This window comes from Triticum aestivum, chromosome 5B (assembly GCF_018294505.1).
Source record: "Triticum aestivum cultivar Chinese Spring chromosome 5B, IWGSC CS RefSeq v2.1, whole genome shotgun sequence".
NCBI lineage: Eukaryota > Viridiplantae > Streptophyta > Magnoliopsida > Poales > Poaceae > Triticum > Triticum aestivum.
Genome location: NC_057807.1, coordinates 442,377,047 through 442,394,316, shown reverse-complemented (window position 1 = coordinate 442,394,316; position 17,270 = coordinate 442,377,047). Strand labels below are relative to the sequence as shown.

Below are 17,270 nucleotides of genomic sequence, written 5' to 3'. Positions count from 1 at the left end.
TAGGGCCTCCCAAGTCTTATAGGCTGACGTATATGGCCAGGTGATGTCATCAGGCAATGCCTTCGGTGGCTGAATGATCTTGAAGCTGAGCCAAATTCCTTCGATTACGAAGGGGTGTTTATGTACAAACCCTTCATATGTGGTGTACTATCCAAAGACCATGCATCAGATAATTAAAGAATTTTATGCTTTATCATGTTCCATATTTGTTGATTCTTGTAGTACACCGTAACTTCTGCTTCATTTCATGATATATTAAATTGTGGAAAATACGGGCCAATTTTTTTATTGTCTTTGTTGTTGTATATGTGTTATTGGTCTTGTCTATTTGTCTGTACCTTTCTTAGAGCATCTACAGCCGAGATTGGCAAATTCGGTCCCTCAAATGTCCGTGGACACGACCGGGCACGACCAGTCACACCTCAAATTTGCTACTCTGCATCTGAGTCTCATATTTAAACCCGTAAATCCATACAATATGCAAAAGAAATCCTACGTACTACCCTAGCTAATCTTTATCGTCGGAGATGTCCACAATGTCGGTGTCGGGCGCCGGCTCCTCCTCCTGGACCTCATCCATGTAGGTGAGCATCTCCTCCTCCTCTACGGCGTGCTACGCCTCCATCTCCTGCCAACGACGGCATCTGGCCTTCGCATCCGACTCCGAGCGAAGGGAATCGAGGATGGCTTGCTGCTTCGTCTGCAGATTCGCGTTCGCAGCGTCCCCCACATCATCATCCTCCTCTCCCTCCTTATCCTCCTCCAACTCCTACTCTGGATCCACTGCATCCGGAGGTAGCCCCGCGGCGATTCGGGCTTCGCGTCTTGTCCGGATTTGCTCAAGGAACTGCAGCCGGCGCTCCGGCATTAGAAATGGGTAGCTCCTCACCCGACGGCGTGGGGGCATGACTACTAGTGGTGGCGGGAAGTGGAAAGTGGCGGCAACGGCAGATGGGTGGAGGAAAATGAGGAGGGGTAGGGTTTTGGTGCCGGCGGTCGGCTTAAATAGCCGAGCTAGGCACTACGCGGCCCGCCGAAGCGGCGCCACGCGACGACATCGGTCCGACAGAGGAGGCGAGCTTCGGACCGCCGGGTTTCAGACTGTTTTCGTGTGGGAACTCCGGCGTTAGTCCGACATGGCAAACGCGCCGGAGAGCCTCATATCCGCCCCATATTTTGGCTGGATATGAAGGGTGCGGGTTAGCCCGGGCGTTTGAGGTCTGTTTGAGGCGTCCGTCTAGGTCGAATTTCCGTTATCGGGTCATCCGCGCGGGCGTTTGAGACGGATTTGAGACAAGTCCCGTTGTAGATGCTCTTAGAAACCAGACTCTGTTGCATGCACAATTGTACCATTTTTCTAGATCTTCTAGGGCATCCCAAGTCTTATAGGCTGACGTATGGCCAGGCGATGTCATCAGGCCCCTTCGGTGGTTGAATGATCTAGAAGCTGAACCAAATTCCTGTTAGAGCCGTTGATGCGTCTAGCCTAGTATAGTAGCATCGCAATGGACAAGTCTATGCCGATGTGGCATCATAATATCAATCAGTATGGAAATAAATTAAAATATAAAAAGAATATACTAGTAATGGCGTTTCCAATCCCATGTTATAGAGTTAATTGCATACTGATTATCAGGGGCTTCATCTACAGAAAACCATCTGGTCCCTAATCATTTGTAAAACTCACCGTGCATTCAGTAAACTTTTTGCAAAAGCATTGATCGGGTGATTTAGCCCGTTTAACCACTTTTCGACAAGTGGGGCCGAAATGTAAGGAGCTGATTTGACAACAAATTGACGTATACCTCCCTGGATCTTAAAAGAAAAAGCAATCAAGCCCCTCCCCTCCCCCACGGAGGGCATCTCCTTCCTCGCGCGCAGCAACAGGGGGGCACACCGGCCGGCGAGACGCGTGACGGCGCAGGAGATGTCCCCGCAAGCGCCGGCCGTCTTCGCGAGCGCGAGGGACAGCGGCGCACTGTCGCCACGAGCCTCCGCACGCTCTCGAGCCGCGCCACTTGGTCCTCTAGCGCGCCACAACGTCGATCCAGGGTGTGGCGGCCATCGGAGCTCTGTCTGGGCGGCGGTGAGCTCCTGGATCCACAAAGAGGAGGCGACAGGGTGGTGGCGCACCTCTCCTCTGCTCCCCTGGAGCCGGCAGCACGCTCCTGGGCATCGAGCGGCCTAGGCGTCACAGAGAGATGGCCGAGGAGCGGCCACGGCAGGGCCTGGGCGTCCCCGACAGATGGCCGAGGCGCGGCCACGACAGGGCCTGGGCGTGCCGCCGGCCTTCAAGGGCCCGAGCAGCAGCCGCACTTGCGCTGCTTCCGGCAGATGGCAGGGCTGGTGGAGCGAGCGCGCCCCGCGGCCGCGAGTATGGAGGCGCTCCTCCTGCCACTTGTTTGTCGTCACGAGTAAGAAGACGGGCGCGGCGGCGCTGGCAGTGGTCTCCGGCGATGGGAGTGGTGTGTCTGACAGTGGAGGAGTGGCGCCGACCGGACAGCAGCGCGCCGGCGGTGAAGGGCTTTGGGGTGTTTGGACTGCTCGAGGTTATCCACAAGGGGAGGGGGGACTGATTGCGTTTTTCCTTTAGATGTAGGGGTGTGTGTGTTAATATGTTGCCAAATCAGCTCCTTACATTTCGGTCCCGCTTGTCAGAGAGTGATTAAACGGGGTAAATCACTTGATCGGTGCTTTTTGCAAAAAGTTTACTGAATGTGCGGTGATTTTTACAAATGATTAGGACCAGGTGATTTTCTGCAGAAAAAGCCCGAAATGTGGTGGTTATATGCAATTAACTCCATGTTATATTACGTACCCATGTAATACGGCCAGCTCTCTCTCCATCCCCTCTCTCAAATGACCATCGAATTGCACTTAAGTCGCCACCATCAATCCACCATTATACTATCTCAACAGCGACGACGTCATCACCGTGCTGCAGGTGGCCGAGCTGCCAGAAGTATACATCTCCTCGTCGCCCTTCACGAGCACGACCGGCCACATGAACGCGGGCCTCGACGGCGGCACGTCCGGCGGCGGAGCGGAGTGCGTCAGGATCTGCAGGATGGCCTGCGCCTTGGGCCGCTCGCCAGGGTTCGGGTGGCTGCACGCGAGGCCCAGCAGCAGGAGCCGCTCCGCCTCGGCCTCGTCGAACGCGCCGGCGAGCCTCGGGTCGACGGCCTCGAGGACGCTCCCCGCGCCATGGAGCTCCCACGCCTCCTCCAGCAGCTGGCTGCACCCGGCAGGGTGGCAGCAGGAGTTCCGGCGGCCGCAGACGATCTCCAGCACGACGGCGCCGAAGCCGAAGACGTCCGACTCCCTGGTGGCCCGGCCGGTGTGGAAGCACTCGGGCGCGATGTAGCCCAGCGTGCCCGGCAGGCCGGCCCGGTCGGTGTAGGAGGTCTTGTCGGCGTCGAGCGCGCGGGCGAGGCCGAAGTCGCCGAGGCGGGCGTTGAAGGCGGCGTCCAGCATGATGTTGGACGGCTTCATGTCCCGGTGGATCACCACGTGGTCGTAGTCGTGGTGGAGGTAGTTGAGCGCCGACGCGACGCCAGCGGCCACCTTGTACCGCTGCTCCCAGCTGAGAGTCGGAGACGGAGCGTCGCCGGCGCGGCCGAAGAGGTGCCGGTCCAGGCTGCCGTTGGGCATTAGGTCGTACACCAGTAGCAACACGCCGTTCTGGTGGCACCAACCTGCAAACAATCAAACAAACAAACAAGCGCATCCATGATCTTTAGCTGTTAATGAATCTACCTTCAAGATCACATGGGAACAGTTTCGTGTGATGACTTGGGAGTGTTTTCAGCTGCTAATCTATCTTTCTTTTCTCAAGATCACATGGGAACAGTCACGTCTTCATCACACACAAGTACTGTATATTATACTGTAATGCAATTGGGGTGCTGGTGTGTGATGATGACCGATGAGTGTGAATTGCTTCTGTCAAATGGGAACTAATTAAGTCAGAGATGACTCATTTTCCGGCGGCCTACCCTACTGATATATTATCCAAAAAACAGTAAGCAAGGTCAATTTTTGCATCATCAGAAAGTGACGCATTGCTCGCGTTCGATTCTACCATGTCGCTTTGTTTTGTGCACTCCAATTATTGCATGGAGTTACCAGCCCGTGAAATTGCCTTTTTATTTCTAACTCCTAGTTGCCTACGTCGTGTGCTTATTACTAGTTAGTCCAAGTTTGACAGAGAAACCTTTGAAAAATGTGGCAGAGATGTTCAATGCCCTATTCTACTGATCTGATCTTAACCAGAGCTACATGCAAAACAGCAAGTCAAACCTATTTTTATCGCATGACCAAACTAACTAATAAATGAACAATCTGAAATTGACAGACTAAGGGCATCGGCGACCCACAAATTTACAATTCAAACTAACCAAATGAAATTCGCTCAAACACAACCGGATTTCATGGTATGTCCGACTCTGGAGGTATAATTAATTAACATAATCTATGATTGCCGGTGCCTGTTTCCCGTGTCCGGCCATGAGCCTCGAGAACTGAAACTTTGCCTTCTTCAGTTTCACCTCGGCGCTCTCCAGCTCCGCCTCTATAACCTACGCATCCAAAGCCCCGGGAAGTGAAGTTGTCCGCCTCCGCGTCGCCGCCAAGCAACTTAGCGGGCGTCAATTTTAGCCCACCAAACTTGCCTTCAACGGGAGAGGAGGAGCGAAGGCCTTGTTGGGACCTGAGCGGCGGCGACCTACCGTGTTCTACTCTTCCTCTTTGTCGGTGGCGCCCGCGAACGTGCCTTCTTAGTGGTCGTGGTGGTAGGCACCGTCTGGGCAGTGTCCTTCGCCTCGTCGCCGGTCTTGCCCCACACCTCCTCCAGCGCCTCGTCGAACTCCTTGTAGGCGGCCTCCAGTTCCGCCTGACGTTGGCGTGCCGCCAGCGGGCGAGTCAGATCTCACAGGCGGAGCGGTAGGACTCGATAGTGTCGCCCGCTCTGCCAGGTCCACGTGCTTCATTGGGACGTCGTCATCCTCTGGTGCCTGCCGGCTAGCTAGCCGGCAACAATAATGGTCAGCTCCTTCTTTTGGTCCGTCGTCAGCATGTCCCATAGAGGTTTAGAGCGGGAGGAAGCCATGATGGGAGTGGTGCAGAGAGAAGAAAGGGATTGGAGGCGGATGCTTGCGGCTATGGCCAGGGAAGCAGTTTATATAGCAATGGTGGACGACAGATGGATGGACGGTTGGCGTCAGAGTAGCCGCCTCGGAAACCGCGTGTCATTAATGTCGGCAGCAGACAGACGGACGGGCGGCGATTGTATCGTTTGAATGCAGAGCAGTCGCCTGCACTGGGAAGCGGCGCGGGCGGCACACCCTTCAATGCCGGCGCTAGTGAGAGGTCACGTCCCCTCTGGCAGGGCGTGAATGCGGCACCGACGCTTTGGAGCGGCGCTGACCATTTCGGGGCAAAAGCACGCAGGCGACGGAATGAGTTTGGGTGGGTCAGGGTGGTCAGACGCGGGCTTGGGGGCAAACCGGACGCCCGCAAAACCCCCACGCTTGTCTTCGATTTATAGGAGAAAACACGTCTGGACTGCTCGGCGGACCTATAAAGCCTGCGTTGAATGGCTTCCGCAGTCCGGACAACGTGGTCCGGACGTATGTGGACGGTTTAAGGGTCAGCGTTGGAGCATATAATAAACTATAGTCTAGTTTTAACCTCCTTTCCAGAAAATATATAATGAGCAATAATTCAGCAGAAAAATCAAAGTATTTAAGAATTGAACATTCCTAAAAAGTACTAATTAAAAATGAGCATAGTGAACTGGACAAGCTAACTGAACCTACAATGAGCAATAATTCAGCAAAAACGAAGAAGATTGGAAATGATATGATCTGGGACAGAAGCAATTCCTTACGTACCGATGAGCTTGACAAGATTACGGTGGCGGAGACGGTTGATGATGCTCAGTTCGGCGAGGAAGTCCTCCTGCCCCTTGGTGTTGGCCCCGGAGAACTGCTTCACGGCCACCTCCATGCTCCGCCCGCCTTCCCCGGCCACGGTGGCGCGGTACACCACGCCGTACCCTCCCTGCCCCAGCTTCATCTTCTTGTCGAAGTTGTTGGTCCCTCTCTTGAGCTCCCTGAAGTCGAACTCCCTCGGCATCCCCGGGATGGCGCTCAGGTCAACGGCGGTGACGCCGGCAACCATCTTGCCCTTCCTCCTGATGTACAGGCCGGCGAGCAGCCCGATGGCGAGCGCGACGGCGCACGGCACGCCCACGGCCGCCCCGAGCTTCCACCCCGACATGGACCTGCTGGCCGTGCTTGAGTCGGGGAGCCTCTCCACCGTCATGTTCCACATGCGCACGCAGTTGAACTGGTACTTGACGCCCGTGGACGCCGAGAAGCCGAAGTAGGCTCGCTTGCCAAGGAGCACCGTCGAGAGGTCCAGCGGCGCATCGAGTACAGCGACGCCGGGCCTGCTCCCGTTCTTGGCCATGTATGCCCGCACGCGCCGCGTCGCGCCGTTGTAGTCGACCCAGACCATGTAGAAGCCGTCGTTGACCGTGGTGTCGATGGGGGCGAGCTGGATGCCGAAGGGCGTGAGCGCGGCGGCGTGGGTTGAGCGGACGCCGTTCACGTCGAGGCCGACGTGGTTGTCGTCGAGGTCGTAGGGCTGCTTCACCGTGTCCAGCTCCACGGCCGCGAACCCGTTGGCGGCGTTGCCGTCGGTGGACGCGTTGGTGAGGCCCAGGTACCCGCCGTGGCTGCCAGGGGGCGGACTCCCGCCGCCGTTGCTGGACGCGACGACGAACGCGAGGCCTTCGCCCTTGTTGGTCGCGTTGGCGCGGTAGAGGTTGATCCGGAACACGGTGGAGAAGGAGGCGACGTACCTGCCGCCGGCGGGTTCAGAGGCCCAGAGGACGAACGGCGAGGAGAGGAAGACGCTACCAGTCTGGTTGACGAGGAAGTTGTCGGGCCCGCTGGCGCTATTGCTGTCCGGGGTGATCTGGAGCGTGTTCTGGGTGACGCTGGAGTTGCCGGCAAAGGTCAGGTTGGTGGGGAGCTGCATGAGGGACCGGTCGAACGTGGGGAAGGAGAAGGTGGTGAACTCCTTGCCGCCGACGGTGCTGGTGAAGGTGGCGGACTGGGCGCGGACGGCGTGGAGGGTCAAGCAGACGGAGATGCACCACAGCAGGACGCCGGCGGCGGTGGAGCAAGGAAGGTGGCAGGAAGGCCCCATGGATGGAGGCACCATGGGGAAGATCGAGTAGAGGAGACGGTGGTCAGATGGCAAGCGGTGACGTACGTAGGTGCACTGATGTACCAATCCAACACGGGGTTGGTAGAGAAGCTGGGGGTCGTCGCGCGTCTTTTGCGGCTCACCACCTCTTCCCACTTGTTGCCACTGACCACTGCTCCTCTTACAGCGACTCTATTAGACCCGTAAAAGTCACACCCGGAGAACACGTTTACAGTTTGCTGTACATCAGATTTACGGGGCGAGTTCGTGCGCTGCAGATCTGACCCCGTATATAAAACTGTAAAGTTTGAAAAAAACAAACATTTGCATGGAAAACTTGCAACGATATTTATCATAAAGAAAAGTATACTTTTGGTGCCCCAACTCTCGGTGAAGTGTAGATTTGGTTCTCAACTCCGAAATCGGACAACTTATATTCCCAATTACCGAACCGGACAAGGTTCGTGTCTTTTTTAAAAAAAAATCTGTGTTCCTTTTCCACTCCATGAACTTTGTTTGAAATTCATGTACTTGTTTCAAGTTGACATAATTTTTCAAGTCCCATATTTTCCTAATTTCCGTAAAAGAAATCCAAATCCGCGTACCTTTTCAAGTTCGCATAAAATTTTCAAATTCATAAACTCTTTCCAAAAAGATGTACGCAAATATGAAAAAGTACGTTAATTTTTTAAAAATAGATGAATTTGAAAAGCTACATGAACTTTAAAGAAGTACATGGATTTGAAAAAAGTAAGTGAACTTGGAAAAAGTACGCAGATTTTAAAAAATACACAAAATTTTAAAAAGTTCACGTATTTGAGAAAAGTAGCAGAATTTGAAAACATTAAGACTTGGGAAAAAGTACGCGAATTTGGGCAACGCGGTCAAAACCGGGGTGAGACAGCACCAAAACCGGTCAAAACCGTGAGCAGGAATTGAGGGACGAAAAATATACTTTTCTCTTTATTATACATAACTAGCAAAAGAGCCCGTGCGTTGCAACGGGAAAGAAAACATAACACACGCTCTTAACTCGACAACCATCATTCAAGATCACAATAGGTCCATCTCCTTTATTTTTGCGAGGCATCATATTTGTGTTGCCGCTTATCCTCCTTCTCACCCTCGTCGGCGATGGCCTCAGTGTTCACAGAAAACAATAAAAAAATGTGTGTTGAATATGGTTAATCCTAAGGCGTCTCTCTCTCCCTCTCTCCTCCCTTCCTCTCTCTCTCTCTCTCTCCCGCTTTCTCTCACTCTCGCGATGAGAAATCTGTTGTTTTCGCCTGCGATATTTTCAGAGGTATGCATGTGTAGTTATCGATGTTTTCTTTTCCCTATATGGTTATAGTGGGGTGTTTATTTGCAATCTGGATCGTCGCCGATATGAAAAAAAGGATCTTGCGCTATAAATTATAAGTTTGCTTCGATAACAATATTTTGAAAATATTTAACAGGTAAAATTAACATCATATTTAGATTCCACACATTTTTCTAATAAAATTTCATATATAATATGTTAAAATCGAAGTTATGGTTTAAAAGATATAGAGAATTTAGAAAATCATTTGGTTTGACTCAAATATATTCTAAAATAATATTTTAATATATTTAACAGGTAAAAATAATCTCATATTCATATTCTACATATTTTTCTAATCAAATTTCATATATAACATGTTCAAATCGAAGTTACGGTTTAAAAGATATGGATGATTTTAAAAAGCATTTGTTTGACTTAAATATGATCCGCGGATGAATTACCTAAAACATCAGGGGGGGGGGGGTCGAAAACTGTAAAATAACGGTTCGGGTGTGACTTAAATCCGGACGGCGGGTTGATTTCAAGAAAAGGCAGGGACTTTTATGTAAAATACAAAAATAACGATTCGTTTTAACTTAAAACATGACTGCGGATTGAATTCTTTGAAATAGAGGGACTTTTCTAAAAAATATCATGACGGACAAAAGAAACCCAATTTGCTTTATTATTAGTCATACTACATCATACATAATTGTTCATCATACTAAGGGTCGATGACGCCTCGACACGGCGGGTCCGCATCAGCCTCCAGCTTGACGGCGAGCGGCCTGAGCTCCTCCGGCTCTCTCTTGACCGGAGTGAGATGTGCTCGTCATGTCAGAGTCACGGGATTTTGCGGCAGTATATTATTCACATTGATGGTAAAACACTAGCACAACCCTAGCGACACCAATCAAGCAGTTCAGGACGGATGACTGACATCCAACCATCAACAAAACATTACCAATACTACTAGTACTACTACCAGGATTTTAAAAGGGGTTCGTCATAGCAAAGGCATTACTAATGCTACTAGTACTCGGTCACCGAAAGGTGGCTGAGAATGGAGGCCAGGGAACCAACCAACAAAGAACATCATCAGTGCTAGCAGTGATCATCAGCTCTACGACCAACGTGACATCTCACAGGCGGAGGCCAATTGCCACGTTCCAAACGGTCAGCTCGCAGAAGAGGCCATGTGCGACGACGCTTAGGATCAGCTCTACGTTCAACACGGCGTGGTTCAGGCAACGGCCATCTGTCATGAGCAAGTACAAGTCGATGAGAGATTTATTTTAAACAATGTACAGATGGATAGTATTAACATGTGTAAGAAAGAATACTTGTTTCCATCAACCGCTGCGATAGTATCAGTATTTCTGTGCGTCCCTCCAGGCAACAACCATCTGTTGTTGATAAGACATATTTCAAAAGGCGCAAGAGTTACTGGATAAAATTTATTTCAAACAATATGTAACATATGGTATTCAAGAAAGAATACCTGTTTTCAACACCCTCGACAGTAGTATCATCTGCACTAGTCCTGCAAGTAGACCCAAAATCAATTTTACCATGAGAAAATGAGTTAGTTAAACCAATGACATACCAGCTTAGTGCATTAAAAATAGGATAAGAGCATGAGGAGAGGGTGTGGATAAGTATGGTATCAAGTATGATAATAGCAGATAACAACAGAACACACCCATGAATTAAGTTTTCGGGATCATGTACAATTATATCACTACATCAGTGCATAGTATTACAGCTTGGGGAACACACAAGTGCACAGCTCAGGATGTAAATGGACAGCTCACTGGACATTGTGGGACTTGCCCGTGCTGACCACCACTTCTTATATGGGACTATGTCATAGTCCAATTAATTTTCTTGTGACGTACGTGGTGTCCACATAGTACCACATATTTACAAAGCAAACTGCCACTGATATACAGTACTAGTGCAATACAGTGCCATTAGTACAGGCATAATTAGTACCCCCTCCAATCATTCAGTATAGAGCAAACATAGTACAGGAAATTGCCTACTCTAAAAAATCTCTAGATTCAACATTTATCTACAACTTAGATTATCAAAGCTGAACCCAAAGGATGATTCTGGCTACCAAGATGTAATGGAGAGCGACGAATCTGCATCAATGAGGTGTCTGAAGTCTGAACCTTTCATCTACCTAGAAGCCTAGAAGGGATGGCATGCGATGAGGTGTCTGAAGTCTGAACCTTGCTCCATATATATCATTCAGTTATCAAGTTGCTGCAGCCTGAATCTGCATCAATCCTCACCGCCTACTACTCCGACATCCACCGGTCCCATCTCCCATAGGCTGCGTCGCAGCAGAGGGGGCGAGGCAGATGAGCGTGAGGGGGAGCAGAGAAGATGTACAATGAAGTCGCTGCCGAAGGTCTCATCCGCCGTCCCAAGCTGCGCCCGCCGTCAAAGCCGACGTCACCACCGCCGGAGCTGAAGACAGTATCGTCAGGATTGCAGAGATAGTACCCCCTCAAGACCCGGCTCGGTCCCCGGCGCTTCCCGACGGCGGCCTCTTCGAGAAACATGGCGGTGACGGCGGTGAGATGGAAGGAAGGGATGGACTGGGGAGGCGTGCCGGTGGAGGCAGCGGCGACGGCGCCTAGGGCATGTCGAACGCGGCGTTTTCTTCTTTGTTTTTTTGCTGAGGAAAACGTGATGGCTGGGTGCGCGTGGAGTGTTGTGGTCCGCCGCTGGCCTCATGGGCTTTTCTGGGCTATCCATTTGTGCCATTTATTTTTTTATGGACATCCACCAACGCCATTTGATCTTTTTTTGGTGTGTGGCATATGTGGGACTACTGGGACCCAACGCCACTTACATCCTGATGCACAGCACATGCGCATTGTCATACCAGCCCAAACAAATTGGACCCAAATAATGCTTAAGTGAAAATGATTGAACGATGTGAAAACTAGACATGAATGTACTGACAGGACAACTTCCCTTAAAACCTAGAAACTTCTTCTATTTAAAAAGAAGAAGAGGCATACCGTTTTTTATTTAAGAGGCGATTAATAACATCCCTCGGCAGGAACGGAGTTTCTTCCTCATCATAAAAGTTCATTCCAACAAAATTCCCATCGTTGTCAATAAGAGGGCCCCCAATCCCAGCCTAGCAAAACAAAAGTAGCAACATACAAAGGTTACACAGAGATATCATTTGATAGATGTAGTGAGAGCTAGCTTATGTTAGTACTCCAATGCTAATAAATTTTTTCGCATGTTAAAGGTACCGAGAAGTCCACAAGAAATACCTTGGTGATTTTACAGGTGGAGACACAAAGTTGTATGCAATCAAGTTCGCTTTGTTTGCCAATCAACACCTTCCCCTCGACAGCCATTAGTTTGCGATGTGCAAAAAGACTACCCACAGCTATTACGTCCATAGATGAGGTAACTGGATCCCCACTGATTTTTATTGTCCGAGGACGCCAAAATCCCATGATGTCAACAAGAGCAACATTGTAGTGTAAATTATAATAGTTCAATATCCCTACGACTAGAAATCCATTTGGAAGGACAACTTCAATCTGCAATGATAATAATATATGTTAACCAGTATCTGAAATGAAAAGGCACAAAATAATAATTGATAGCAGTTAGTAGTAACAACCTTCAAGTTCTCATCAATCATGTGTGCACTGCCAGGAACTCTAACCAAACTTGCTGAAGTCAGAATTGTTGCAGAGCATGCTTTGCCCTTTATAAATATACCTGAGCAAGAAAACTTTTTTGCAAATCCTATAGAGATAACAATTTCAGTTATCAATCATTGATCAAGTAAAACATGGAAAAGTAAGGACTGTATAACAGAGTCATCACCATTGAAGGAAGCAAGTGAGACAACACTCTGATTCATTTTTGAAGCAAGACGTTTGCTTGATTCTGAAGCAAGCGAGTAGGCACTTTGATCCATTTCGAAACAAACACTTTTGAATGGTTTGCTCAAGATATCCTTCTTGAATAAATCATCGAGATGATTAATGTATTTCCCACCTAGCATGATACACAAGTTAAATGTGTTTGATAAAGTTTTTGAAGTGTGCATGTGCAACATAAGGAACTACTCAGCAAAATAAGTAAAAATATATTGGCCGCCAAGGGGTCATGGTAGGCCATTGTAGTTCAACTTTCCATATGTAATCCAAGAAAATTGGAGTCTGATAGTAATGATCCATCTTCCTTGTTCCATCCCACCTACCCTTCACCAAAAGTAACTCCCTGACTGGTGGAGTCATCAATGCACCATTTCCACATCTTGCTTAAGGGTTTGCCAATTATGTCATAAGTATTGATGTTTCTATGTTATCTTGTTTTCCTAACTCCAAGTCAGTTTCTGTGCCTGTGGATTTGTAGACTGATGTGCCACATGCATGATTAAATTTACTTTTATGATTTCCATAGCAACAAGCGGGCATTCGCCTAGTTTATCAAATAAATAAAATTGTGAAGACATAATGCTAGTACTAATCAGTCGGTACGTTCTTGCTATGTATGAACAGTATATGACCACACACCAAGTTAGTGGATAGGTAGGATCCCCAATAATCTCCCAGTTAGGTTGTTTATGACATAAAAATGGGGAAGCTATCCTATGAAATAAAATTGCTCACCTCCTGGCATGAAATATGATTGTCCATAACGACTATTCATTTTTGCTACAGCATTGTCAACCTCTTCCTTAACACTGCCCCACAATGTAGAAAACTCTGATAAATCGACAAAGAAAAGATAATACAGACCTTACACAAAATGAGCTATTAAATAAGGGAAATAAGACCCAAATAGTTGCAGATATTTCACAGCAGAGAAATGTAAGAAAATCTAAAACAATTTCTCCAGAGGTCTGTTTAAATGCAAGTTCAGAGTGTAGCAGAAATATGTATTAGCGCCAGATTAAAATAACAACCGTAATCTAGTACAGTGCAAATGCAGCTTGTTGGGCTACGGGAAGGGATGGTCACAGATGCAGAGCAACATGAGATGTAAAAAAACACAAGTACAAAATAGCTAATGGGGCAGTTTTGGGGATAAATCGTAAACCTCAGAAGCTGCTCTTTGACTTTCAGAATGATACACCTTACACAAATTCAAATAGAAACAGGTCAGGGAGATGTAGTATAGGACGAAGTGAGAGAGAAGCATGGATAAGCCAAACAGAGTGTGTGGTTCATCGATACTGAAAAGTGCGCATACCTGACCATCCCGCGAAAGAACATGAATTCACGAATTGAAGGCCTTTGTACGTAGGGGGTCTTTCTTTGTTTGGTGCCAGAGCAGTTCATCCCAACAAAGTTGCCATCAAAGTCAACAAGGGGACCTCCAATCCCGACCTAGCACAAACATGAGGATGAAGTTATGCATGAAAAATGCAATTCACAATTCCTGAAACTAAGGATATGCATCAGCGCATACAACGATAGAATGTAGATTAAGCCATTCATACCATCATACAGTTATTTATTTGAACTGTACAAACTGAAGCAGCTATCTCACCTCGTGGATTCGCCATGTGCTTAACATTTTCTCGTCGATATGAACGCTTAAAGAGGCAAGATCTACTCCGCCTGTGGTCTTTAATTCCCCCGAATCAAAATAGCGCCATACAGCTGCTACCTTCCTATAAGGCTCAAACGGCATGGCGCGATCAAGACTTAGATGACTTAGATGGGCGGCACCAGTAACATCAACGTTCTTGATTTTGACGATGAAATAATCAACATATAACCGAGGATTCTCTATCCACCCCGTGACAGCCTGATGATCGGGGAGGCGTACTTTTATCTGAAATGAGAACAGGGCAATGGCTGCACTGAATTAATCATTACAGGTGCAGCATATATATTAGCATAATTAATAATCCAGAAAAAGTTACCGTCAAACTTTCAGCGATCTTATCTCTAGGCCAAGTATAAGGAATCAAATTTATCGATGTCAGGAAACACGTAGCATCAGGACATGCGCTTTCAACACATATACCTGTGCATTCGCGTAACATGGTATCACCTGAAGAGGGAGAGAGTCATACGTGCAAACTGAATAGCTGATCATAAAAAAAGGTAACATGAGAAATTATTAACAGTATGATCACCAACCGTCGAATGAGGCCAGCGCCACAACACTCATGCTTAATCTCGAAAGTACTTGCTTACTCAAGGCGCCTTTTCTGGATTCACTCAATCTCGCTGCGGACTTAGCGCTCAAACCTAGTTAATTGAAATAAAATCATGTGTGATACAGTTAATAGAACAGTCACCTATGAATAGGCAGGAAAAGGAAGCAAAAATGGACTCACTTGGCCAAATTGCTTTCATCTCACTGTTCATTTTTGCCCTTGTAGCATCATCAACCCCTTCCTTAACACTGCAGCGCAATGTAGAAAATTCAAAGTGTTCAATCCACGAAGGAAATATATCGCAACCACATTGAACAAGGGAAAGTTAGAACAACAAGAAGGGAGGCAAATAGTTACAGATATTTCACCGCAGAGAATTTAAGAAAATCTTTAACAATTTAAGAAGAGAAACACATGAGTACAAAAATGGCTAGTGGGACAGTTTTTGGGATAAACTCGTAAACCTTAGAAGCTGCTGTTGATACAGCTCGCACACAAACTCAAATAAAAATAGAAGGATGTATGTGGCACAATAGGATGCAGCAAGAGAGACACATGGGTAAGCCAAAGAGGGAAGGGCAGTTCATCAATACAAAAAGTGTGCATACCTGACCATCCCCTTATGCAACAAGAATCGAAGAATTCGCTCCCTTCGCACGTAGGCAGTCTTTTCCATTTTGGTACGAGAGGAGTTCATCCCAACAAAGTTGCCATCAAAATCAACAAGGGGGCCTCCAATCCCTGCCTAGCGCAAAAGTGACAATGAAGTTACACAGAGAAAATGCAACTCATACTGACTGAAACTAAGGATATGCGCATACAATGGTAGAAATATACTATTAAGCCATTGACACAATCATACAGTTATTTATGTGAACTGTACAAAGCAGCTCACCTTGCGGATCCGGCACGTGCTTACGATTGTCTCACCGGTTAGAAGGCTTGGAGAGGCAAGATTTAGTCCCCTTGTGGACTTTAGAAGTCCTGAATTGAAACAGCGCCATACAGCTACTACCTTCGTATGAGGCTCAAACTGCATGTCACCATCAAGACTTGCGACATCAACTCCAGACACATTCCTGATGTTGACAATGAAAAAATCAACATATATCCCGGGATCCTCTATCCGCCCAGTGACAATCCGATTATTCGAAAGGCGTACTTTAATCTGGAACGAGCACATGGTGAATTAATGATTACAGGTGCAGCACATACAAGCATAATTAATTATCCATGAAAGGAGAAGAGAGAAAAAGCTACCGTCAAACTTGCAGGCCAAGTTGGTGGAATCAACTGTCTGGATGTTAGGATTGTAGCTTCAGAATCAGGAGCTGAGGTTTCAATGCATATGCCTGTGCATTCGCGTAACTTGGTATCACCTACGCACACGTGCAGACCGAATATTTGGTCATTATAATAAAACAGGCAATATGAGAAAGTATTAACAGTAATAAGTATAATTACCAACCATCAAATGAAGCAAGCGACACGACACTCCTACTCAATCTTGAAACTGCTTGCTCACTGAGTTGACTCAAGGCGCCTGCTAATTAAGGGGATATACCATCCAAAGCTAGTTAATTGAAATAAAATCGTACTATGTGATAGTACAGCTAACAGAAGAGAAGCGACAATTTTATTGGTATATGAGTGTAAATATGCACTTGCAGGGAAACAGCGGCATGGACTGACTTGGCCTAGCTACCCTTTTGTAAGGGCGTTGCTCTTCATCGCCTCTCGTCAGCCGGCGCTTCTTGTTTTCCATCCAGCCTGAACAGCAAGGAACAGAATTCAACTAACACTGAACAGAATTCAACTAGTGGATCGATATGGTTGCCAAATAAATTGGAGGGACTGGACTATCCGTGTACAATATGCGATCTGAGGAGGAAACTTTTAGATCAAAAACCAAGAAAGAAAGATTTTGATTTAGATCTCGGACAATCCAAGCAACCAAAATTTCACCGGAGGTGGAGAAGCGATATACGGAGTATATAGTACCTTGGAAACAAGCTCACCGGCCGCCGCCGCTGGATTCGTCGACGGAAGGACCTCTGCTCCGACTAGTCCACTCCAGCAGGATCGGTTTCTTGGGGAAGTGGAGCAGGATGCTGTCACGTCCCAATAGTAGTCGAAGTAGGCTTTGGTAGATTTTTTTTTAGGGTTAGTAGGCTTTGGTAGATTTTTTTTTTTTTGAGTCGAAGTAGGCTTTGGTAGATGAATTAGGCACTGGAGCCCCACGGTCATTCGTCGGCCTTTCCGCTTGACTCCTTTTTATTCCTTGTCCGTGTCCCTTATTTTTTAAAAAGTAGCCAGGCTAGACTTAATTTTAGGATCCCGATAAATGTCACACATGTGCACGAACACATCGCAACTTTGAATGTTTTTGATGGCAAGTTTAATAATGCAAGGATGGCAACTTTAGTTGTTAAGCATGGCAACTTCTTTTTTTTATGACAAGTTTAAGTTTTTTGGGTTTTTTTTAAATGGCAACTTTTATTTAAAAAACGCCAGGGCCGGATTGCTTCGTGCCACACATGTGGCACTTATCATTTGAGTAATTTTAAGATATCATCTCCAGTTTCTCAT

General features: G+C 47.6%; 2 protein-coding genes across 3 annotated transcripts; both read right to left on the bottom strand.

Moving 5' to 3' along the window:
* Positions 1-2,539: 2,539 nt before the first annotated feature.
* Positions 2,540-7,315, bottom strand: LOC123112338 (probable L-type lectin-domain containing receptor kinase S.5). The gene is made up of 2 exons (XM_044533299.1): positions 5,892-7,315; positions 2,540-3,695 (listed from the first exon to the last, which is right to left on the bottom strand). Exons 1-2 carry the CDS (start codon positions 7,228-7,230, stop codon positions 2,908-2,910), a joined length of 2,127 nt encoding a protein of 708 aa, XP_044389234.1. The 5' UTR covers positions 7,231-7,315; the 3' UTR covers positions 2,540-2,907.
* A 1,863-nt stretch (positions 7,316-9,178) lies between these two features.
* Positions 9,179-16,853, bottom strand: LOC123112337 (uncharacterized). 2 transcript variants are annotated; one of them, XM_044533297.1, is made up of 20 exons: positions 16,683-16,853; positions 16,374-16,451; positions 16,150-16,224; positions 15,942-16,060; positions 15,577-15,849; positions 15,290-15,426; positions 14,862-14,929; positions 14,662-14,772; positions 14,442-14,572; positions 14,063-14,350; positions 13,763-13,899; positions 13,610-13,645; positions 13,180-13,253; positions 12,389-12,562; positions 12,180-12,307; positions 11,821-12,096; positions 11,557-11,678; positions 10,020-10,061; positions 9,862-9,924; positions 9,179-9,776 (listed from the first exon to the last, which is right to left on the bottom strand). In XM_044533297.1, exons 2-20 carry the CDS (start codon positions 16,444-16,446, stop codon positions 9,623-9,625), a joined length of 2,481 nt encoding a protein of 826 aa, XP_044389232.1. In that variant the 5' UTR covers positions 16,447-16,451; positions 16,683-16,853; the 3' UTR covers positions 9,179-9,622. The 2 variants fall into 2 exon arrangements, with proteins under 2 accessions (XP_044389232.1, XP_044389233.1); XM_044533298.1 differs by lacking the exon at positions 13,610-13,645.
* Between the last annotated feature and the right edge of the window lie 417 nt (positions 16,854-17,270).

What these genes read in the sequence shown, in the direction of transcription:
- LOC123112337 (XM_044533297.1), bottom strand. Translation starts at nt 16,446, where the DNA reads ATGGAAAACAAGAAGCGCCGGCTGACGAGAGGCGATGAAGAGCAACGC. An exon ending in CAAAAGGGTAGCTAGGCCAA is followed by an intron (nt 16,225 to 16,373) that starts GTCAGTCCATGC and finishes CTTAATTAGCAG; the next exon opens with GCGCCTTGAGTCAACTCAGT. An exon ending in CTCACTTGCTTCCTTCAATG is followed by an intron (nt 12,308 to 12,388) that starts GTGATGACTCTG and finishes TTATCTCTATAG; the next exon opens with GATTTGCAAAAAAGTTTTCT.
- LOC123112338 (XM_044533299.1), bottom strand. Translation starts at nt 7,230, where the DNA reads ATGGTGCCTCCATCCATGGGGCCTTCCTGCCACCTTCCTTGCTCCACC. An exon ending in TAATCTTGTCAAGCTCATCG is followed by an intron (nt 3,696 to 5,891) that starts GTACGTAAGGAA and finishes GATTGTTTGCAG; the next exon opens with GTTGGTGCCACCAGAACGGC.